The sequence below is a fragment of the Magallana gigas genome, chromosome 6 (assembly GCF_963853765.1).
Source record: "Magallana gigas chromosome 6, xbMagGiga1.1, whole genome shotgun sequence".
In the NCBI taxonomy this organism is placed as follows: Eukaryota; Metazoa; Mollusca; class Bivalvia; order Ostreida; family Ostreidae; genus Magallana; species Magallana gigas.
In genome coordinates, this window is record NC_088858.1 from 45,933,444 (window position 1) to 45,958,563 (window position 25,120).

The window sequence follows — 25,120 nt, forward strand, 5'->3', positions numbered from 1 at the left end:
TCCTGTATGAAGCAATTTCCATATAATTGCTCAAACACAGTCGCGTTTAAGGCAGATTTGTTTCACAATTGGAAAAATGACCTTAAATGTTCAGCGAATGTCAACTGGAGGTGCAGCAACGGTGTTGACTATAGAGACAGGATAATTGGTCGGTTCCCTCGGGATGTTATTGAAAATCAGAGTCGATGGACGTGATGGGGAGCTGGGTCACGTGGATTTATTATCTTATTTATCTCCTATAAAATTAATTTGTTGATTCACTTCACGCACGTGGACGATTCAGGAAAAGTCAATATCAATCAGGGTTCTGACCGTTTAGAAGTGGAATTTCATAGCAAGATGAAGGTACCTGTATTCGTTTTAAAAATTATCGACAGTATGTTTTGTATCAAAATAGATTTTGAATTAAAGTAGTAGTTTTTCTTTTACATAAAATTCAACAATGTACAAGTCTATAAGTTTTTATTTTATTACAAGCTAGCGCTGTGAGAAAATGAAATAGAAAATAGCAAAATAATATATCTGTCGTAACTTCAAAAACGATTACTCTTTTGTTGATTGTATAATTAAAGGAACTCTAAATGATTTTTGTAGGTTTTGGCAAGTTTGGTTCTCATTGTCTTTGCCGTTGATGCGGCTACACAGTCAACCTGCAGCAACTGTAACTACAAGGGAAAAAACTACCCGTTCCTTTCCAGATTTGAGGCAGAGGTGGACGCGTGCATGCGCGAGGTCTGCTATTGCAAGTGTAACGGCACCGCAGTGTGTCCGCCTGGCCTACGTATCCGCACGTGCGGAGACTGCACACAGTGCACTCACCCAATCACGGGAAGGGGGATTGACCCGTACTCTACGTTTTTCTTCCACCTCAATTGCTACCGCCTGTCCTGTCTCTGCAACTGTAACGGAACCTATGACTGCCCAGGGGCAGTTCTACTGTCAAACTGCAAATGAAAAGTTCCATCTGGCAAAAAAGCGAAGCGCTTGAAATGGAAAGTTTCAGTAAACAGCAACTGCATGTGTACTGCAGGATTACATGACGTCTTAGATGAAATTAAAAAAAAAATCTACTGATATATTATATTGTTGAATGTAAAGAACTAGGGATAAACTGTAAACAATTGCAATATATGATGGGAAGGTGGAAACAAACCATTCTGTGACTAACAGCTGAATTGGATAATTACCTCAGTAAAGGCGATGTCACAATATTTGGAATCAAAGAGAACAGGAGCGGTGATAATTCAGATAAATTGATTCATAAAGTAATGTTTTTAAGAAAAGGAAGCTGTTACACTTGTATTTGTCGTCATCGGATTTAATTAATAAATGAATATCCTTTCTATCATTATTAGACGACTGTCATCGGATCGAAATAATTAGCTTATAATATCACACGTAGTTCCGCCCTAACAAAAATCGTTTACATGTACGTGTATTTTTTTTCGCGCAAAAATTGCGCATTGAAATCATTTTTCATAAGTCACAACCTTATCTGTCTGGTACTAAAATTACCCTCTAGTTTAAACCTTTCAATATACTTAAAAGATCCACCATAATGCCTCTGAATGAAGGCTGCCAAATTTTTGACGACCTTTGGTATTATGTAATACAATCCTTAACTATAGAGTAAGTGTTGGATCTATAGTCAGAATGGAAGTTTTGGAAAACGGACTTGCATGGTCGCATTTTAAGCTTTTATTTTTTCCAATTTAATGTTTACAGTGCTTCACCGGGGTAATTCTACTGCTCAACCAAACTTACATTGTTGTAGATGTCAAACTATAAACTCACAATTCTTTGTAATTTGTAAATAACGCTCGCATCATTTTTTTTCCTGTTAACGATGGTTAAATGCACTAGGAAAAGTACTGTTTCAAACAGACTTTTACTATCTGCTAGTTTGTTTTGCATTTGATAATAGAAATTTTACAGTTTCGAGTATTTGTGACATTCAATTGTGTTTTTAATCAGGTAAAGCATTACACTCTCAGTATGTAAACAAAACATGACATGGGCATTGCTGAAGAGGGTTGGATAGTTTTGACAATTTTTGGACCAAATTACAGTCTCTAGAAGAATTATATAGCCCTGTATAAAGATGTAAGAAATAGAAAGTGTCCAAAATTTAAAGCTTAAAGCTTCGTATTCAGGTACATTCTTAACACCCAGGTTTTAAAAAACATTTCACACACTTAAAGTGAATGATTGGGAAAATAGCTCGGTTGGAAGCCCATATGCATCTACGGCTATGATTTTTAACGATCTCCGATCCTCAGCAATGCTCGATAACTCTAAATTATCCGGAATTTTTCTATTCGTACCATGAATATGCCTTTTACAAAATTAGTCTTGTAGTGTTAATAGTACGCAAATTGCTTAGCTTAGTGGCTCCACAGAGACCCACTACATAGAGATAAAGGGGTTCGATCCACCGATGCACCGAAACAACCGATTTTTGTTTTCTAATTTGATATAAACTTAAAATAGGTGTTATTAATATTGAAAGCAAATTCCACGCTGCCAAAGCGTCATGGATAGGTAGAATATTAAATGAAAACAGTGTTACACATAGAACATTTAGTGCAGTTATGAGACAATATATATCCGATATTTTAAAAACAACATAATTCAATGTATACGTTATTTATTCCATTATATTCATCGTGACCAAAATTGCAATAACTTCGTAAAATACTTGGGTATCATAAAAAAATCTTATTTTATTTCAATTATGAATTTAAGTTTGAAGGATAAATAACATCTTTATGATGATAAAAATACTTTGAGGGTTGAGATCGGAGACGTTAAACAAGAGGAAAATAAAAAGCGATATAATAATCAAAAAAAAACTTCAGATCTTATGCCTAACTCTTTTTAGATGTGATTTGCAATTTCTAATAGAAAATAGAAAAATCATATTGGTATGGAATGTGAGAGAAATGTTCGATACTATCTCAAGCTAAATTTTAATTAGATTGATACCAATCTATTGATATTCAATTTTAAGTCATTAATAATCAATAAAGCTAAGTATCATTCTTTAATCGTAACTGACTCTAATCGATGTGATTAACGTACTTGAATATAAAAATGATTATAATCTCTTGAATACCCAAAACATCTTATGAATTTTCCTATTTACAGCAAATGCGGAAACCGTGTATATTTCTATCCATGAACATGTCAAACTGGAATACAAAGCATTTAATGTCATATAACTCAATAAAGAGCATAGTTAATATAGCTAAACAGCCAACACCAAACATGATTCAAAGTGCAACAACTAAAAAGGATCAAAGTGCAACAACTAAAAGATATCAATACAGGATTTCCTGAGGATGGGTTCTGGATAAAAATAAACATCAAGGTTTTCCAGTGACTTTCAAGGTGGGTGGGTGGGGTCTGGTCGGAAAGATCACTTCAATACATGTTATAACTGTATTAAATTGTCTAGCGTATTTATTGCTTTCCATTTTTTGGGAGCATGTAAAATCAAACATGCAGAAATCTTCATGAAACATATAAATGAAGAAGATGATTATAGCAAGTACTATTTAAAAAAATATTTACAAAGCGGTATGGGTACATTAATATTTTCCCAAATGACTCAAATTATGAAAGAGCCCAGGTATCAACAAGCGTTCTGGGAGTATTGCATAAGCAATACACGTCCCCTACCGGTTTGTGGAAATTGTGAAAACAATGCACTGTTATGCAGAATATCAAACCCGAGCATTAAAAAATTGGAATGTAAAAAATTAATTTTCTCGAAAATATGTCAACCAGACGCTACAAAAGTGTAAACTTGATCTGTAGTTTGACATTTTGAAGCTGTTCAGCAAATTTCATATTATTCCTCAAACGCATAAAGAAAAAAAGTGTGGAAAACTGAAGTGGGACAGACAGACGGACGGACGGACTGACGGACGCAGAGGAAAGCTATAGTCCCCTCCGGTGAAAACCGGTAGGAGACTAATAATGACCAAGACTAGTACGTAAGGCAAAAAAACCTAATATTTCCATCATTAAGATTACAATACAATGATGAAATGATAGCGAAACTGTTAATATTACAAAGTCTTGTCTTTTTTTTATCGGAAGTTTTGGATCTGCACCTGCAAAAAAATGACAATAGAATTCTTCGAAGTGCTTGCAACTGAGTATTGAAATGTTCTCAGCGTGGTTTCTTTAAAAGAAGAATACACATTGATATCACAATGACACCCAAGACATAAGAAAAAAACATTAAAAATGCACAACTTCTAGTCTCCTCAACAACCTTTAACTTTTTAAGAATTACAGGATAGATAAAGAATTCTACGCGTAGTACAGGCCTAGGTAAACCGGTATGTAAGAGGTTATACAATATGTGTGACAATTTTAATTCTTTACCTTTCAACAAACTTATCCAAAAACTCAATGTTCTCATTTTAACATTCACACACACAATGGATGTCTAGCAAGTTCGCCATAGATCATAGATCCATACATACGGTGTGGATGTCTAAGCATAAAGGCTTACAAAATTTAAGATGCAATTTTTCAATGGTGTGTACATTTTCAAAACCCCGCAACTCAGAACCATATATACATGTAGTAAAATTGAAACAATCATTTTATCAAAAATATCAAATTGACAATCAATCAATAAATTTATTTCTCTTAATTGACATTTTAATTATTGCATGCATATGCAACTATGGTAACTCTTGTCATTATTGTATAGAAATGATACATTCGAAGTTTGTCTTCCATTACCAAAAATTATAATATTAGTATTCTCAACATTCACTTATATTTTACATTTTCACAGTACATTTGAAAACAATGAAGCTGACATTGTAGATCATCTTCTGTTTCAGACATTAACACAGTGTCATCCACATAATGCGTAATCATGATTTTTTGGTAACAATTAAGTTTTGATCAATTTCTTCAGAGAGGCTTTTCAGTCTTATGGCATTTTCAAGTGTCAAAGAAAAATTGTCAATGTCGTTTAGATATAATGCAATAAGAAACGAAGACGATTTTTTCTTCATGAAGGACACCATCCCGACAAGGCAAATATTCGGAAAAATCGTTATTACCGGTATGTAAAATTCTTGATCTGCAACTTTTATACGTATATATTTACATTATCCAGTGTCTTTGCCTGTGATAACACTACGTATCGATTTTGTACTATATAACTCATAATACAAACGACGCCAAATCGAGGCGCCAGCGGGGTTTGTTTATTTATATTTAAATATTCAATCGTAAGATGGCCTAAGATTATATAAATATAAGTAATAAGGAATCATTCTTTGAATATTATGAGATGATAATTTCGGTCGGGGCGTGATCAAATCTATCATAAAGCCCTTCGGGCTTTATTGGATTTGATCACGCCCCGACCAAAATTATCACCTCAAAATACTCAAAGAATGATTCCTTATTCCTTATTACAAACAACCCTTAATTTCTCTGTCGAAAGCTCCCTGTTGATTATTTGTCTGAATGTTTAACGCAATCTGAGCTGTATCTTTTTAAAAAATTTATTTTTAGAACTAAAATTCATAGATTAAATGCAAAAGAAAAAAATCCCTAATGCAGCTCATATTGCTCTACTTGGTGGTATTTTTTTCCCATTTCAATTCTATATATGCCTTTTGTAATCTCTGACTATCCTTTGCACGCTTGGTTAAATATATATGTTTAACAAATCGATCTTGATCAATAAAATACCTTTGATATATTGATTTCCCCGTAAGTTGGTAATGGGAGCGCTTATGGAAATACATGTACTTCGCATCCCTCAATCATGAGTATATAATTTTTGTTTTAACAACACCTATCCAATCAGCATTTTAAAATTTAGAGAGAACAGATTTGCCAGGTGCTGAACAATTTAAAAGCTGTATACGGGCAAAAAGGCGTGGCTACACAAATCACTGCGGTGTTTGTATTTTACAAGGCCGTTCGCCGGTGTGAGGGAAGGGCAGAGGCTCCATCCGCTCCTAGCCTTGAATGTCTACGTACATTCAATGGCGCATCTTTCTCTACGCCTCATGCCGACATAATATATGCATACGTTGGAGCTACGGGGGCCAAGAACAAGCATGAAGATGCGAAGAATGGTTAAGAGCTTATAAGATACAACATGCAGACTGTTCTTAATAGAATATATGTAATTCTATTATAATCAATGGAAACTTTAAAAATATTGTAGTTTGATAGCTATAAAATTGTTTTATCTTCTGACAATATACAATGCATTGATCAACATAATTTTACACCTTCTCGGCTTCCGTAGAAACATTTTTATCCTGGGAGCTTCAAGCTGCCCAGCGTTCTTCTATGCACAAGGGGTCCATGTACATTCTTTAATAGAGAACTGTGTACACCAAAGTGCCGATATCGCCACCATATCAATTACTGTATGCATCTGTCCGTCATATGCACGTGCATGTAAATAAATTGTCTGGACAGTTTCTCAGTGAACCGTAACCAAAATTCAATAGCAATGAAGATAGAATCTGTGGAAGTGACTTTTAGAGATGACTATTCTCAACAAAGAAGGCTGTACTTTCCGGGCCAGACTGTCAGTGGGACTTTTAGCTTCCGAGTGACCGAGACATTTACAGTAAACAGTAAGTATGACAGTGTGTAATCAGTGCATTCCTATCCCCATCGACAACGCTAAACAGTGACCGCTCGTTGACCCCTCTGCACTGGGATACTGGCCATAATACACGTACAAGTGTATTACCGAAGCTGCATACGCATGCCTTTTAAAAATTGATTGCAACTGAAATAATATTCATGCATATACATTACGCAATCAATCATGAACCGATTATGGATTAATTAAGACGATCGCGAATTCTTATTCTACATGTAAGTTGCATGTAATGCACTTTTCATGTTGTCCGTGCTTTAAATATATGGAAGGAAATTATCGCCAAAAGTCTATGCATCTAGCTTTTATTCTAATTATGCTTACTTCTTTAATCTTCAGTATATTTACACATGTACACGTATGTCACTTTGTTGTTTTCATATCCATGCTTATCAAATTTCACTTTTATTCAATTTCATTCTTTATGTTTTCCTTAATACTTTGTTGCAATATTTTCTTTTTATCCGTGTAAATTCTTACTTCTTTCGTTTATATTCATACCGGTTCTTTACATCTTCGCTAGCCAAGGGTTTTCGGTCCGCTTTGCTCCCCATAAACCCAAGAAAAGGGGAGTCCGAGGCCTTTTGCAGTATGTTTATTATGTGAATTTAAAAACTTTGAGTTATGAAGGTTTGAGGGGTGGCTAGAGCCCCCCCCCCCCCCCCCCCCCCCGAAAGAAAAACAACAAAAATAAAAAAATAAAAACTTTGAGCTCTGTGAAAGACTGAAGATTTGAATCACAAGATTACAAGCTTTGATAACTCTAGGTACTTTAAGATATTGATGTATATTTGATGCTCTTTTCAATATTTCTCATAAACACTCTCCATCTGCATTTACATCTAATTTAAAAGGTGTTGTTATGAAATGCAAGGGGAAAACTCACGTGGAATGGACGGATACAGACTCTAAAGGCGATGATAAAGAAATCGACGTTGATGAGATGCATTTAGAAGATGTCCAATATTTGATAGGATCAGGTATAGAACTGTAATGTCAGGGGCATGAATAGCATGATGTTAAAAACAATTTTTAAAAATTAAGACATATGGAGTTTATTACATGTTTAGCTTAATATGTGGTGGTTATCACTCATGTGATAAATTTTTGATATATATTACTGTAACCGAACGTGACGTCGCAATTAACAATACACATTGAATCAATTGATTGAAAAAGTAAAAGATATCTCATTTGAAATGTTTTAAGTTGTGAATGTGAAGCATTAATGCTGTTTTATTTTTTTTTTTACATTAATATAAAATTAAATGTTTGTCAATCCTCACTTTTTCCATGCGTAAAGTTGTTTACGTGTTGTAGTATATGTGTTGTGCAGTTTGCAGTTATAATTTTTACACAAAAGATTGAGGTGTAACAAAGACGTGGTAAAACATGATAAAAAGAATCTCCCATGATTTGCAATGGTATATGAATTTTATCCAACTCATTGTGTGTTTTCTACAAGTAATTTTTCAAACACACAACAAGTTTGATAAAAATCATATGCCATCGCAAATCATGAGAGTTCTTAATGTTATGATTTTAACGCAGCTTAATTGGTAAGGGTGTTTCATGGCAATGTTTCCCAAATAAAAATACTGAGAATACCGAAAGAGGGATTGGATTCGTAATTTTCTATTACACTATAATCTTACAATAGATCGTGTTACATGTTCTTCATAACACGATGATATTTAAAAATTTGTATTTAGATGTCATTTAATAATATGTGAACCTCAAACGGGCAATATTTGATATGGTCGAATACCTGCCCCAATTTTATCTATTACGTCACATAAAATATCTAATTCACGCAATTTTGCCAACAAATAAAAATATTGTCATATTTTTTCTTTATATTTTGCATTTGGGAGTATAGAGCGAAAATCTTTTCAAGTACGATTTTTGCATATGTTTTTGTTCTTATAATTACACATCATACTTAATGGTACTTAAGCAAGCATGCACTCGATTTTTCTCAGTCGAAAAACCATCGGAAAACACCCATATTTTGCTCCAAAACATTAATTTATCAAATAAGACAATCTCATTTCTACACGATGACGTCACTTTGGTGATAAAATTTTACACACTTGTTTTTAATATGAATTCAACTATCTTTCACCTTATTGTTATAGCTCTTTATAAAACTTAATAAGAAGATGGGTGAATAAGGCGTGTAAACTGCCCATATGAGGATAGATAAGATACTATAAAATTAAAATATGAACAAATCGCATAATTTCTTTCTCAATTATTGAAAACAATGTATATATACCATAACATCGATTTATAACCTTTAAATATGTTAAATATTTAGAATTTAAACTGGCGTGTGCGAGTCAAAACCTCCAAATAGTGTCATTTTTAGGACTTCAATTCCTTTTCTTTTATAAAGTGGGTCTGGGCTCCATATTTTTGTCATAGTCTATATGAGGTTTAAAGGAAATCAAACCGATTTCAATCAACAAAAACGTGGAGAGATGACCCACTATGGTTTAAAAATGTCATTTTGTATCCCAACAATTGAACGTTTTAGAGAAATACTACAAGTCCGTCAATTCGTGGTTGAAGTTGCATTTAGCATTTAACAATGATGTTTGTTGTGACTGAAATGGCTCAGTGGTTAGAGCACCAGACATGAGGTAACATTGTAGAGCTAAGGTTTTTAGGTTGTGGGTTCGATACCACCAAAACTTTAGAACTTATTTTTTTTTCTTATCGTTTGTTAAAATATTCAAAACTGAATATAGTTAGAAATCGTGCTTTTATAAACTTGTAATATAACATCATCTAGTATATTTGGTTGGAAAAAAATTAATTTGAAATTGTTTTTTACGACAAAACCAAATGGGCATTTCCGCTATCTTGTTCCCCCATCTTCTTTGGGGGCGAAAAATGCATAATACCGCATATAGTCCTTTTGTAATACATACTAGTTATCCAGATTTAATAATTTAATTCTGGTTGCGACGCGGCATTTGATTGGATAGGAAAATTTTGTTAAATTTGTATAACTTGGTTACACGTCACAAGACACATCACCATGCACCAACGTCAAAAACGTACTAATTCGCTTGACGTTACGTTTGATTTTTGAACAGATTAATATCATTTTTAAAAGTAAAACGCACTTAATTTGTACAGTAAATTACAGAAAAATAAATTATATGGAATGAACTCAATATATACCTCAGTTATACTCGTATTACTTGGGTAGACATTGAGTTTATTTCTGTAAAAATATTGTACTACATGTATATGTATCTTACAAACCCAACTTTACATCATAGTCGTTTCATATCATAACAATGCCTCTGATTTCGAATAAAATTAATATCTTTAACACATACATGTATTTTATAAGAAAAACATCAGTTTGTATTGTAGCATTTGTTACATGAACACATGTGAAACGGTGCTTATCATTAACCAAACTATACATCATGAACAGTGTTTATAGGCAATAATTTCTGGTTCTCATTGGATTTTTTTGTAGAGTATGACAAAAATTTTCGTCAAGATTTATATGTTGGGGAGCATAGACATGAGTTCTCGTTCAAGTTACCGGAGAATCTGCCAACATCTTATGAAAACAAGCATGCCTATGTACGCTATTACCTGAAGGCAAAGTTTTACAGACCAGAGTGGACGAAAACTGACTATGAGTTCAAGGAACACTTCACTGTGATCGGTCTTATTGATCTTAACGGAGATCGTAGGGCCATGGTAAGATTATCGTATCTGTGTGAAAACTTCATAAGGCATAAGTTATATTATCATATCTCCTAGAAAACTTTGTAAGGCCACATTAAGATATCGTCCCTCTGTGAAAATTTCGTATGACAATGGTAAGATTATCCTATCTCTGAAAACGTCCAAGGTCATGGTAAGATTATCGTACCTCTATATCTCTGAAAACTTCTTAAGGTCATGATAAGATTATCATATCTCTGTGAAACCTACGTAAAATCAAAGTAAGATTATCGTATCTCTGTGAAAACCTCGTAAGGCTATGGTAAGATTACCATACACTGTATCTCTGTGAAACCTTCGTAAGATAAAACTAAAATGATTGTATCTTAGGGAAAAACTTATAAGGCCATGGTAAGATTATCGTTCATGTATCTCTGTGAAAACTTTGTAAGGCCATGGTAAGATTATTGTATCTCTTTGAAATCTTATATATCAAGAAACTTTGTTTTCAAAATTCAGAGAACACTCCGCACCATGGTCTTTCACTAAAACAACCATCACAAAATATATTAAAAAAAATCTAATTTCCAATTTAATGTCAACGACGGAAAACCCTCCATCTTATTGCATAAACAATACTCCATTGGCTATGTCATGTTCCCATTCCTACCAGGTTTTGTTGAATTTCTTTAAAATAAATAGTAATACATGTACCTTTTGCCAAAGAACATTTGGAATCGATCGCTTTAATTTATAAGGGAAAATTACCAATAAATCTCCTCCACTCAAATGTTCCCTCTTTTCACTCGGAAAAATTGAAACGAGTGAAAACAAATTACTAACAGTGATTAATAATGCGAATCCATTCTCAAAACCAAACACCCAAAACAATATTTTCAACATCATCATCGGGGTACCATCACTTTAATTTTATCAGCAATGAAAAATCTCCTTAAACTCATTGCTTCATTTTAAAACATGGGCGAAAATGGGGCGTTTCAAAAGAAAATTGACCGGTCTAAAAGATACAAGTTTAAACATCAAATTCATTGTCATTTCAAAGACAGTCACAACCAATGGATGATTGAAATAAATAATAATTTGAAGCATAGAAGCTCATTTGAAACAGTTCGGTAATTTCATTATTACATTTTTGCCCTGAATTATTGCTTTGTGACCTTGGTATTTTTACTAATAGCAACCGGTCAATTCAACCGATACGGACACGGTTGGATGCTGCTGCTGTGCTGAAGGACCGATTGTCTCGGAGTTCAAGCTGGAGAGAACCTGCTATGTGCCAGGGGAGTTCATCAACATACGGGCACTGATTGACAACAAAACCTCCAAGAAGATGAGCGGCTCCAGGGTGGAACTCTGGATGGTAAAATTTCTAAGTATCGGGATAAATTAAAGATGATAAATTACAAGTTTTCTTCAATGTGCATATTTTTGTCCTCTGCTTGTAGGTGTATATATACCGTAATTTTAAAATAGTAATGTTAAAATAGGGGGCGTGATCAAATACAATGAAGTCCAAATGGCTTTAAGATTGATTCATTTATTAAGTTAAGATAATTTGATTTTCAGCAACTTTACTATCAAATATTTAAAAATCATTGATATTTGAAAATGATTTTTACATTATTTGAATTTTTTTATAATCAATATGCAAACCCCGCTTGCGCCATAACAATGCGCCATTTGCTAGCTTCATTGGTGAACTTTATCGAACCATATACGTTTCAAAATTTGACCGTAGTATCACCGCAAAGACACATGAAAATGTAACGTAAATATTGAATAATACACATAGTAAGAGTTTTCAGTTTCAGAGTGTTAGTGCATGGGGCATTAAATGTATGTACTGAATTGATATTTATTCTTCCAGAAAGAAAAACTGGTATATAAAAACTATTCGCATACAGATAAAAAAATGATAGCTGAACTAAGACACGGGGAAACTCAGGCCGGGGGTCAGGATATATGGAGTACCGAGAGACTTCATATCCCTCCGTGTCCCCCAACGATGGAATCGAGTTCCATCATGCAGCTGACATATAGTTTACAGGTTGGTACGCCAACATTAACCTCTTTGTTGTTTTGTTATCTTTCGCTTCGCTAAGCCGAACATAAAACTTTTCCTGTCCTAATACAATAAAAGACAAACACAAATATAGGATGAAACAAAGTTAGCCATTTATTATTATTATACTTTCATGTTAAATAATGAAATCTGATTGGTTTAGATGCAGTTGGTAATCCTTTCTATTACCCTCAGCGTAAGCAACACACTTGGCAACGGGTAACACAACGAATTGTTACATGCGCGTAAATTATGCGCTTACAGTTCGCCGTAGAATTCACTTTATTTCTGTATAAAAGCAGTAAAATTTTCTTTAAAATTAAGACATTCAGTATAATAAAATAAATAGTGCCTGTTTAGGAGGGTAACTGTTGAAATTGACACCCCGAGAAAACCATTGTCAACCTCCGCTTCGCGTCGGTTGACAATGGTTTTCTCGGGGTGTCAATTTCAACAGTTACCTTCGCTTCGCGTCGGTTGACAGTGGTTTTCTCGGGGTGTCAATTTCAACAGTTACCCTCCCAAACAGGCACTATTTATATAATGCCAATTCTGAACAAAGATCATCGAAACCATAGGAGGGTCAGTCAGCATCCATATAGTTGAAGTCGAGATGAACTGTTACAGACGGACGAAATCCTGATTGGAATGACACTGTTAAAACAGCCCCAATAGACTGGATATATTAAACAAAATTCATATAATGTCTCTGAAAAGAGAACTAAAATTAAAGCATAGAATTAATGTAATATGAAGACAGATTTACCAAATTCTGGATTAACGTTAAAGGTCCCCCAAAGCATGCACTTGTTTCCGTGGTAAACTGTACCCCATAGTATAATAACACAAGGTGTCACATTGAATTATTATACTTTATGGTGAACTGTTATTACAGAAACAAGCTCATGTGACCCCAAATTAATAATATTGACAGCTTACAATGCTTTAACCAGATACCTGTATCAGTAGTCTACTAAACACAGTTGAACTTCGAAGTCTCGAACACTGATATCTCGAATACAATGGATATGTCGAAGTGATTTGTAAGCCCCAACTACTTGTTTTTTAAGTATTTAACCCTCGATATCTCGAACACTCATATATCTCGAAGTTTTTAAACAGTCCAATCTAGTTAGAGATAACGAAGTTTGACTGTAATAACATTATGTATCGTTTTTAGTTTATCGGCGACATTGGCTTCCTGGGGGTCAATCACACCGTCCCTGTGACTATCGGAACCATCCCCTTGACCAGTGTTTACTCCATGCCCAGTAACTGGAGCTCCATGCCCAGCCCATTCAGCTCTTTCTACCCGCCCCTACCAGCTTCCGGTACGATTACCGATCCAGCGGATATATCCCTCAATCCTATTACGTCACAACCTGGCACCCTGCCATCGGCACGTAAGTGACGTTTGGACAAAAAAGACATTTTTTACAAGAAAATTAGAAATAAATGCATGCGCATGTTTGTGAGATAAAGCCTCCAGATAATAATAATAGTAAACTTTCAGACAAAGCAATGTTCATAGCTTAGAAAAAAAAAACATCTAAAAATTTAAGGTAGATCTGATGGTTAATTTGTTTACCAACTACCGTAGTCTCCTTAATAAGTGTTAATAGAATGTATTTTTATTACATACAATGTGTAAAATGTTTTATTACATTCAAATAGTGTTTTTAAGTTGGCGAAGTTAGTAACTAAGAATTATTATGCACAAAAAAATATAACCTCTTATTTGTGCGTCTTCATCTTCACATTTTTGAAATTTTATGTCAAGATTGTCAAGCAACACTCAAAAGAAATGGATAAAAGACAATTTTTTTGTGTAAATATAATAATTCTGTTAACCATATCAAAATACATGTACCGTACCTAGTACAATGTCAAGTTGATGTTTCTCTATTTTTTATGTCAAAAATTCTCTATTCATTACCAGTATATATAGTATTAATGAATTTGCTTTGATATAAAACTTAAGAGACTTGTCGCCTACAGGTAATTCATGAATACCTACAATACGGGAGTATTTACTTTTTTGATTCCACATACATATATAATAACTTTTGTTGTTCCCCTAATATCTATTCATCACACCCTTTCAACATTTTCCTAACGACCAACTACCTGGGTATATATCATTGTCAAAGATTATTGCAAAATAGATTCAATAATTCAATAAAATTTAGACTGATTTAAAAAAAAATAAAGGCGTCAGTCTAAAATATTATTGTCAACAAAACAAAACTGTAAACCGCTAAATATAAAATGTGTGTAACTTTTCTGTTACAGCCCCTCCTTCGTTCCATGAAAGTGTGAACTTCACAGGAACCATTGTGACGGAGAAAAATGAAGGGAAGAAGAAAAAACAGAAGTTTCAGCCGACTTTTATATATTATAACTTTGGGGGAGAGCCATTGCTCCCCAAAGACATGGGTCTGCGCTGAGAATGCATTGTCTGATTTTATTTGTAGGTCTGATGATTGCAAATACTGAATTTTGTTGATGTACGTATGTACATTCTCAATTTTTTGATTTTTATTCAAAAAATTTCTATGAATTATATTATCAATTTTACTACTCATTATAAATATCAGGGTTTTTTTATTAAATAATGATTTTATTCATAATTTTATGCTATGTGTAATGTACATGTTATAGAATCGGAATGGTTTAGTCAATGGATTTTAAAAAAAAAATCATATGCAAGTGTACATGTATTAATATCTATTTATTAGCAATAACCATTAAAAGATGAACATTTCTATATGATTGGTTGCAGATTATATTGTTTTTTATGAGGCTCTTGGGCCACATTGCTGGTCAGCTGTGCATCAATCTAAGTACCAATAGTTTTCTTTCATCAAATTGTTATAAAATCTTACAGTAGTTTTAGACTGATTAACTTAGTTTACACAAGTTTTTGCCACCGCCATGAAATGGCTGGGGCATAAATTGTTACCCCGTTCCTTCATTTCATCATTCCATCCTTCTGTCATTCCATCATCAATCACTTTTCGATTATTATCTCAACTACCATTAATTGCACACATTCAACTCAAATGTGATACAAATATATATATATATCTTATAAATGTACAGGCTAAGTTCGAATTTGGTTCCGGTCCGATGATTTTTGAAAGAGTTATGCCTCTTGAACTTTGAAAAAAATGGGAAATTCACTTTCTATTTTTATCTCAACAACCGTTGCAAACATTCAACTCAAAATTAATATATGGATGTTATGACTATACAGGTTGAGTTTGAATGTGGTTCCGGTCGGATGACTTATGACAGAGTTATGCCTCTTGAACTTTGAAAAAATGGGAAATTCGTAGTTTCTGCTCTCTAATTTTAAAATAAGGTTAATCTATTAGGAAATACAGATCAAGTTTCAAATTGGTTCCAGTTCGAGGTTTTTGACAAAGCTATGGTTCTTGAACTTACAAGAAAATGAGTATACGTAATTTTCAGGGATTGATAACTTTAATGCTATACTTTTGGCATTTGAAATTTTGGTCACCTGCGGGGGCATTCCTGGCGTTACGAAACATCTAGTTTTTAAATACATTCTGTAAAAATACTTACCAAAAATATCTTCAGGCATTTAACAACCGATATTACAGTAAATAACGCATATTTTGTCTTCTGTTAATCAATTAAAGGGATGTGCATTTATCAATTAAATATTCTCTTTTAAAGACTGAACCATTTAGTGCCAAGTGTACTGTATAGAGGGAAACATTTACCCCCATTTTATTTTAGCCTTATTTTAAACAGGGCAAATTCAAAACAGTTTTTCAAATTAATGCTTACTTAAAGAATATTTGTTTCTGTGTTTAGATGAATACAAGACGAGGCGGAATTGTTTGTATGTGTAGAAGGGCGAAAAATAGGCGGAAATTACCATGTATACATTTATAAATCAAAATGTAGATTGAAAGACACATTCTTCATGTAACCAAATTACAACAATGCCCTTTATATATCAGGCTGGAGTGTGGAGCCATAGTAAAGATGGGTGAATAAGGCATGTAAAATGCCTAGTATACACGGACGGGTAAGATACTGAAAAAATAAAATATCAATAAATCTGATATTTTTTTCAAAAATTATTTAAAACAATATGTATGTAACATGTCATCGATTTTTTTACCATTAAATGTCTTCAATACTTATAATATTTTGACTCAATCAGGCGTTTAAGTATTAGAACCTCCAAATAGTGTCATTTTTTCAAACTTCAAGGTCTTTTCTTTTATAGAGTGGGTCTGCTCCATATTTTTCTCGAAGTCTGAATAAGGTCTAATGGAAAACAAACCGATTTCAATCAACAACAAGTGAAAAGCTGTCAATGTGACAGCGAACCGGGTTTTCATTTATGTGAACTGTATCCATAATCCATGTCAACCCGTATCCAGTGAAATTGGAATACCCTATATGCAATATTTTGCCAAAAAATGACTAGCAGTATGCACACCTCTGATATATGTACAATTAATCTGCAAAAGAACAACTTCTTATCTTGAAAACTGTAGGAGTTATCCGTACAATGAGGGTACCCTATATGCAATATTTTGCCAAAAAATGACTAAGTTCAAAACTGGTACTTTATTCATAAATTATCGGAAATCAAAATCCTAACAATTTATGCACACCTCTGATATATGTACAATTGATTTGATTCGAGAACTGTAGGAGGAGTTATCCGTACAATGAGGGTACCCTTTTGGCAGCCGCCTGCCCGCCCGCCATTTTCACCATTTTCATAACCGGATTTTTCCGTTGGAAAACCCGGTTAAAAACGTGGAGAGTTTCACCACTTTATACATGTATTAAAAATATCATTTTTGTATCCCACCAATTTAGTGTTTTGAAAAAGTAATACAAGTCCTTAAAGTTGGGGGCAAAAGTCACACACAGTATTCAAACAACCTACTTTGTTTTGTCTGAATTGTCTTAGTAGGTTGAGCACAAGACATAAGCTAACCTTTATATATATAAAGGGTATTTATGATGTGGGTTTGATACCACAAAAATTTAAGGCAATATTTTTTCTCTTATCATTTGTTGAATATATTAAAAACTGAACATACTTAGAAATTGTGCTTTTGCAAACTTGTATTATATTTGAATAGATGCAATTCGAAAAAAATTAATAAAAATTTGTATTTTAGGACTAAACTGAATGAGCATTGCGCTATCTTACCCCCCAATCTTCTTTTGGAAGAATATTTTTATATCCTATATTTGCACAGAATTCGTTAGGAAATAATTAACCATCAACACTAGCACAAATTTTAATGTCCTATAAATTGCGCGTTTTTTTTGTATATGTGAGTAATGGCATGTCCTACCTTTTGCACCACTGTAAGTTAATTTCCGCGTAAAATCACGAGAATCAGTCCTCGCGGATTTTAAAATATCGCTCTTATTTTTCTGACAGTTTTGTGCTATATGAAATCATAACAAATAATTGGGGCCCGCGATTTTATATTCTCACGATTTGATGAAAAACAGCATGTAAAATAAAGATTTTACAGCAGTTGGGTCTATAAATCAAGTAACAGCCTACACACCCACTCTGGCTATAAGCTCTGCAGGTATTAAAATCAATTCAACAAAAAAAAATTCATCTTTTTTTTTAAATTTAACTTTCTTTCATTTTACAACTTACAAAATACATGTAGTTCTAAAATGACAAAAAGTAAGAGAATTATATATGGATATGTTCCCTTGCTTTTTCTGTTTATATCACATTCATATTTCTAGAATTCTTCAATCATCAAGACTTCTTTCACTTCTTGCTCACGAGGTCAGTCATTTCCGGAACAGCCTGAAAAGCAATATACAAGTGTACAATTACAATTGAAACAAACCTATTGAAAAAATAAGATAAAAATTGGACAAAAATTTTATATATTTACAAAATTCAAAAGAGAAAATATTCTTTCAACATCTAAAGCTTTTGCAATGCACTTTTTTAAATGAAATAATGTTATCGAGATAGAGACAAGGAATAGTTCCTCAGACTTTGGACTAAGTCACCATTTCCATGAATGCTAGCCTATGCAATTTACTCTGTGTCAAGAGTATTGATATATCTACGCAAAATAAAATTTTTAAGGCATAATTTAATGTGATTATCTTGACCTTGAATAAATCCTGCACGATTCCGTAATCAGCCACCTGGAAGATGGGGGCCTCGGGGTCCTTGTTAATGGCCACAATCACTTTACTGTCCTTCATGCCCGCTAGATGTTGGATGGCTCCGGAGATTCCAACCGCCACATACAGGTCCTACAGAGGGCAAGACAAGTATCAGGAAAAAATACATAAAATAGCTGTCGAAATGAAAATACATGTAGATACTTCCTCCAAATGGCACCGATACGTATAAATTTCTCGAATATATTTGAGAATAATCTAATTCTGGTTGTAACTCGCTTTCTGATTGGCTAAAAAAAATATTTTATAACATATATTGAATGTTGCCTATGTCATAGTAAGACTAACGTCAAAAACGTATTAATCTGTGAAACGTCAAGTTTGAATTTTTTTACGATTTAATGTCATTTTAAATATCAAATGACTGTTTTTATCTACAAATAATAGCAAACAAGAGAAAAGCTGTCAATGTGACAGCAAACCAGGATTTCTTTTGTGTGAACAGTATTCATATTCCATTTGTCAACCCTGAATTGATAAACACAACCCCTCAAGAGATATGGGGTAGCCTATATGCAATAATCTGCGAGAAAATGACTAAATTGAAATGCTAGTATTTTTTTTTTTACATGATCAAAAACAAAATCCAAGTAATATGCACAGCTCTGATATATGTACAATTGATCTGCAAAACAACAATTTCCTGTCTTAAAAACTGTAGGAGGAGTTATCTGAACAATAGGGGTACCCTATATGCAATATTTTGCAAGAAAATGACTTAGTTCAACAGCTTGCTTTTTTTCAAAATTATCAAAAATCAAAATTCAAGTTATATGCACAGCTCTGATATATGTACAATTAATCTGCAAAACAACATCTTCCTATCTTGAAAACTGCAGGAGGAGTTATCCATACAATAAGGGTACCCGTTTGGCAGCCACCTGCCATTTTCACTATTCCAATAACCAGAATTTACCTTTGATAAACCCGGTCAAAAATTAAATTTTAGGCAATGAATTCAATATTCATTACTTTTATATTAAAATGGTTTGGAACAGTTTACCCTTATATATAAACCACTTCATGGTTTATAAAGTGTAAACTGTCCAAAACCATTTTTTATTGTATAAAAAAATAAATATTGAATTCATTCCTTAAATACTGGTATTAGGATACAAAGAGCAAAAAAAAAAATCTGCTTTTCACTTATGTAGATGAGTATGTAGATATATTTTTTCATGAAGTGTGTACTGTGGTTTTATCATGAACATTTTGTAAAAATGAAATTCAAAAAAATTAGTACGACTATATACATAACTTACCCTTTAAAAAAAAAAAATTTAAATCATTTTCAACCAGGACAAATGACTGGATTAGTTTTGTATTTTCATTCATAATCCTTCTTGAAGTGAAGAATACATAGAACACTTTGAACGATACTGCTGTACTTACTGGGGCTACAATTTTGCCAGTCTGGCCAACCTGCATATCATTAGGAACAAAGCCTGCATCAACTGCAGCTCGTGATGCTCCAACAGCTGCCCCCATTTTATCAGCAAGGTCGTACAAAAGCTTGAAATTCTCTCCATTCTTCATTCCACGACCTATTTCAATATATTACAAACATATATTCATGTATACATGTAGCAGATACACCAATATTAAATTTATACTAATCCTACAAGTAACAAACAACCCTCACTGGAATAAACTTTTCAACTTTTGTTTTGTAAGAAGAACAAGGGTAAATCCCTATCAGAGAAGGGAGAACTTTGAAATTGAGACTGCTTAAACAACACAGCATTGGGTCATCTGAAATAACTTTATAGATGAAACCAACAACTAACTGGACCTCCATTTTCATGCCTGATTTTAACCCACATCCCACCCACTCACCTCCAGAGATGACCGTGCCGGCACTGGTTAGTTCTGGTCGGTCACTCTTACTTAACTCTTGGCCCACAAACTGACTCAGGTCATTCTTTGCATCACAGGCTGGGGCTACAGTAAAAAAGTTATGTACAGGTCTACATAATCCAGTTCATTGCTACATACTGACATTCTGCATTCATTTCATTTTCTTAAAGTACTTCTGATACATGTATATACAATATATCCAGTCTGTTACTTTAGAAAGCATGTAATACACGGGTATTTTAAGATTTACATGTATATGCCAATACATTGCTATATATTGAGTGCCTGATTGACTTCATAGTTTATCTGCTGACTTGGACAATTATTCTAATTTTCATGTACTATAAATCCTAGGGTATAATGTATTGCAAAAGAAGCTGACCATCTTCTACTGCTCCCTCTCCCCCTTCAACTTCTGCTGCCTCAAAAGCAGTCCCTCGTACTGTAATCACCTTGACATCATCCTTAGATTTCAGGGTCTGGATAGCATTACCTGAAGGATAAAAATGAAAGTATTCTCAGATACATATACTGCAAAACAACTTTAATTTACCCACTTCATTCTTTGGTCAAGCAGTAATGCACAGGTAACTTTTGCAATCTAGAATATGTAACGGTAATGCACACTTGAAGATGGTATTCATGTTAATGTAATGCTAAAATAGGTACCTGCATAAATTGTTCTGACAAAGGTTTCTTTATCCTTGATTCCAATAATGTCTGAAATGGGAGACACATCCAATTTTGCAGCCAACCTAGGAGCTACATTCTGAAGGACAAAACATGAATATACATCATTCTATTTGCATATCTATCTAGACAATTTCACTGTAAAACATAACACAGGTCTGCATTTTATTTTAAAGGTATGATATCTGTGACAGTTATCAATGGAAAGGACATTACTTGGTTGCCATCAGTGCCATCACACCTGAATTTAGACCTATGTATCCATAATTCATTAAGACTGATACATTTAACCATATTTATCAGTGATTTTGTAACTAATCTACCTTTCCAAAAGCTGTTGCAGGTGCCACAATGTGAGAAAATTTAAACTGCTTCTGGGCTGCCAACAGCAATGGAGTCAAAGCCTCTAAAAAAACAAAACATTCATGTAAAATTCATTTTTAAGCATCATATATAATACTGATCAGTGTTGTCTAAAATTAATACAACTTTTTAAATTATAGATTTTGAAAACCCACTAAATGTTGATATCTAGTAAATGTAACAGCTAGTCTTGAAAACACACAATTTCTTTTTGCAATGACAATGAAACCTTCAACAAACCTGGAAGAAAGCCCTTGTATGCTTCATTGTCAGCTAATATCACTTTCTTAACTCCTTTCACTTTTGCCACTTCAGCAGCAACCTGTAAGATTTAGATCAACTCAGGAACACATGACAAACTTTTTTTTTTTACACAGGCACTAACACATTGTACATGTATATACATGTATAGCTATTTAAACTATGGCAATCCCATGAAGAGAGCAGTTCAAAAGATCTGCCTTCAGTTCTCATAGTCTCAGTAAATTTTCATTTGAACTCCACTCCTTGATATGCAAAGGACACTTCTTCAGAATTCAGTAACTGTAAATTTAGGCTTTAATTAATATCACCACATACCTGTGCACATTGTGTTCCTGCTACTAGACAGGTGACTTCCCCAAGACTGCTGGCTGCTGTGATTGTATTCAGAGTGGAGGGAATCAACTTCTGGTTATTATGCTCAGCTATCACAAGGGTACTGTTATTTCTACATAGTGTAGTAAGCTGAAATGAAAGGTAGGACACATTACTAAACACGATGAAACCTTGCACATTTCTCTATGCTCAAATGATCCCCTAATATTCATTGGGCTGTTATATGTATTGTTTCGGTAGGTTAACTAGAAAATGAAAATTTAATGAAAATGTATAAGCCAATAAACATATATTTTCAACTTTGATATGTAGTTTACACAAGGAGTGCATTAAATGTAATAAGGATCTATTGGCAGTTCATCAAATTAGCCATGGATGTGTTACAGAGTGTTCCTCATGCTTGGTTTATAATTAAAATGAATTATCTTATCCGAGATTATACTTTTTCAAACAAGTTTGTATCCTGATTTTGGGATATACATATTTTCTGTCAGAGAGGCTTACTTATTGCCATGAGCGAGCAATGGGTTCTACAGAGTAATGCTTGCATGGGAAGAAGAATGATCTAGGGCATAGAATTTTTTAATAAACATTTTTGAATGCATTTTAGTAAAAAAAAATAGTTTCCTTTATTCTTATAGTAATTGTTTATAATAGGGACAGAACTTATGAAAGCAAAACCAAATGTTTATCACACAAAACTTTATTAAAGCTAGAGAGATTTTTCATTCCCTCAGTTTATCAGAATCCAAACCTTCTTGGGGAAATCTTACAAATTAAAGGCTTATAGGAAAACTTGCCAACCAAATGTTATTGCATTTGATATACACTTAAGAGGATTTATATAAAAAAAATTTGCGCTTCAAATTATATCATAATGATCTAGGATATTAGGCCAATGTGTATATCCCAAATGGGCTGTACAATTGGTTACAACATGTTAAATGCAACATAATGAAAACCATATTCTTGTAATGGTCATATTGTCAACAAATTACTTAATAAAGCGTTCTGAAGTTGAACTACTGTAACAGATTAAATGTTACATAAAAAATTTTCAGGTAACAGTGCAGTGCAAGAGGTTCAAAGTCCACCTTTTGAATTCTTAAGCGTTAAGGAAATCGTCATAGAATCGCATAAAACAGCTTTAACGTTTGTCTCTTATGGTATCAATTTGAGAGGGGTTAAACTAGAATGAATATAGATGTACTTTCTTCCAAAGAAATTTGTGTCAAAGTTATTCACAAAAACTAGCTCGAATTTTCTCAGAATTACATTAGCTCAGACAATTTTTCGTGTTGCTAATATCTACTAGATACATTTATTCTTTAAAAGAAAAATGATTTGGTAACTTTTTGTATAGCACTTACGGTTTGACGGAGAAAATTAATCTTTTTCGCAGACGAAAACATCTCGGACTGCTTACAAAACTTACAAAAAATATTTAAAGAATCCCAAACCCGATGTTCGACCTCTTGGGCAGGGGGTGGGGTTAAGTCGCTTTTACTTTTAAGTAAACAACTCCACTTAGCAATAATTTTGAAATTTACGAGTTTTTTTTTTCAATGAAATCAACGACATCATGCAGAATGTTCGAAAAGTTTAGATAAATTTAAATTGCCTGTAATTCGAGGCTATTCTCAACTGGGTTTTTTTTTTCTGTCACTGAGTTTGTTAAAGTTTGCTACAGTCAACTTTTACAGTAGATTTATCAAAAATGAAATAACTGTATAGATGTTTTTCATCAGATATGATAATATATTTTTAATTCAGAACATTAAGAATATCATTCTTTGCAGTCATGCAGTGATCGATATCCCAATGACAAGCATGGTGCGTTATGAAGAGATGTTACATGTTCAGGGATTTTAAAATTTTAAATTTGTGTAAGAACCCCCCCCCCTCCCCCCCCCCCAAAAAAAAGGACAAATATAAGACTTCAACCATAATAGATATATTTTTAAAAATAGAACCGAGGAACAATAGCAACTTAAGTAATGCAAGCACAATTTAAACGACCAGTATCGTCGATCGAGTCAGCAGCTCGGGAAATCGGATTGATTAAACTCGAAAGTTTTTCAAATAGGATTGGTTTTTTTTTTTATTTTCGCCTAAAAGAATTCAAGTTCATCTTTTTATTCAATGATTAAAAAATAAAGTTAGCAAGTTTTGTTTTGAATCAGAATTGTAAGCAAGTTTACACTGAATATTTAAGTGTATTTGACTCTTTATTATTTCTTTTAATCATGTATATGCATTTGACTCTTTATTATTTCTTTTAATCATGTATATGCATTTGGCAATTGCCCGGGTTGTTACAACCTTTTTTGTATGGCAAACATACAAATAGAATTGTGTATATCTATATTTCTCAAACTTAATTTTTGCGCAATTCACCCCTATTCACAACTTAAAAGACCAACTCAACTTCTATATACTTATTTGTCCCACTAACATCCTCTGAAACAAGGTGTGTCGTTCCCTCATAACAAACATAGAGTATGAATATTTTTATTTTGGTTATTCTGTAGTAGGTAGTTATTATGAAATATGGTTTTTTGTCCGGCTCTGAATGAATAATTTTAGGATATTTTTTTTATTTTTAGGAAACGTTAAAAGAAACTCCTAATATGTTTGCATCTCTCCCGGGATCCATAATAGGTAGAATAAGTAAAAGATGATTTATTAATATATTGCAGCACATAAACACGATGATATAAAACTTATAAATTTCACTATAACCTTTATAAGCTATTATCTGCATTTCGAAGTAAATATGTAAATATATATTGAAAAAGCGCGTTATGGACTTTATTTTGAACAGCAATAAAATCATTAATGCAATCAAAAATCAAATTCCGTCATTGACACAGAGAGAACAATATGACTGATATACATTTGTGCTCATCGCAATAAGAGTTAAGATGTAATTAAAAAAATGT

General features: G+C 33.3%; 2 protein-coding genes and 1 long non-coding RNA gene across 5 annotated transcripts; 2 read left to right on the forward strand and 1 right to left on the reverse strand.

Annotated features, from left to right (window-relative positions):
- The first annotated feature begins 204 nt into the window (after positions 1-204).
- Positions 205-1,351, forward strand: LOC105328076 (uncharacterized). The gene is made up of 2 exons (XR_010715001.1): positions 205-345; positions 595-1,351. It is a non-coding gene; the product is annotated as an uncharacterized lncRNA (long non-coding RNA).
- A 4,935-nt stretch (positions 1,352-6,286) lies between these two features.
- On the forward strand, positions 6,287-15,205 carry LOC105328086 (arrestin domain-containing protein 3). 3 transcript variants are annotated; one of them, XM_034468832.2, is made up of 7 exons: positions 6,289-6,635; positions 7,519-7,644; positions 10,164-10,393; positions 11,559-11,741; positions 12,249-12,428; positions 13,624-13,846; positions 14,736-15,205. In XM_034468832.2, the coding sequence occupies exons 1-7, from the start codon at positions 6,509-6,511 to the stop codon at positions 14,888-14,890; spliced, it is 1,224 nt and encodes a 407-aa protein (XP_034324723.2). In that variant the 5' UTR covers positions 6,289-6,508; the 3' UTR covers positions 14,891-15,205. The 3 variants fall into 3 exon arrangements, with proteins under 3 accessions (XP_065944923.1, XP_034324723.2, XP_065944924.1); XM_066088852.1 differs by lacking the exon at positions 6,289-6,635 and adding an exon at positions 6,684-6,882; XM_066088851.1 differs by lacking the exon at positions 7,519-7,644 and having other exon boundaries at positions 6,287-6,635.
- A 2,854-nt stretch (positions 15,206-18,059) lies between these two features.
- On the reverse strand, positions 18,060-23,688 carry LOC105346968 (electron transfer flavoprotein subunit alpha, mitochondrial). Its single transcript, XM_011455792.4, has 10 exons — positions 23,549-23,688; positions 22,161-22,307; positions 21,822-21,903; positions 21,542-21,624; positions 21,198-21,297; positions 20,911-21,021; positions 20,508-20,612; positions 20,064-20,215; positions 18,597-18,743; positions 18,060-18,279 (listed from the first exon to the last, which is right to left on the reverse strand). The coding sequence occupies exons 1-10, from the start codon at positions 23,588-23,590 to the stop codon at positions 18,241-18,243; spliced, it is 1,008 nt and encodes a 335-aa protein (XP_011454094.3). The 5' UTR covers positions 23,591-23,688; the 3' UTR covers positions 18,060-18,240.
- Between the last annotated feature and the right edge of the window lie 1,432 nt (positions 23,689-25,120).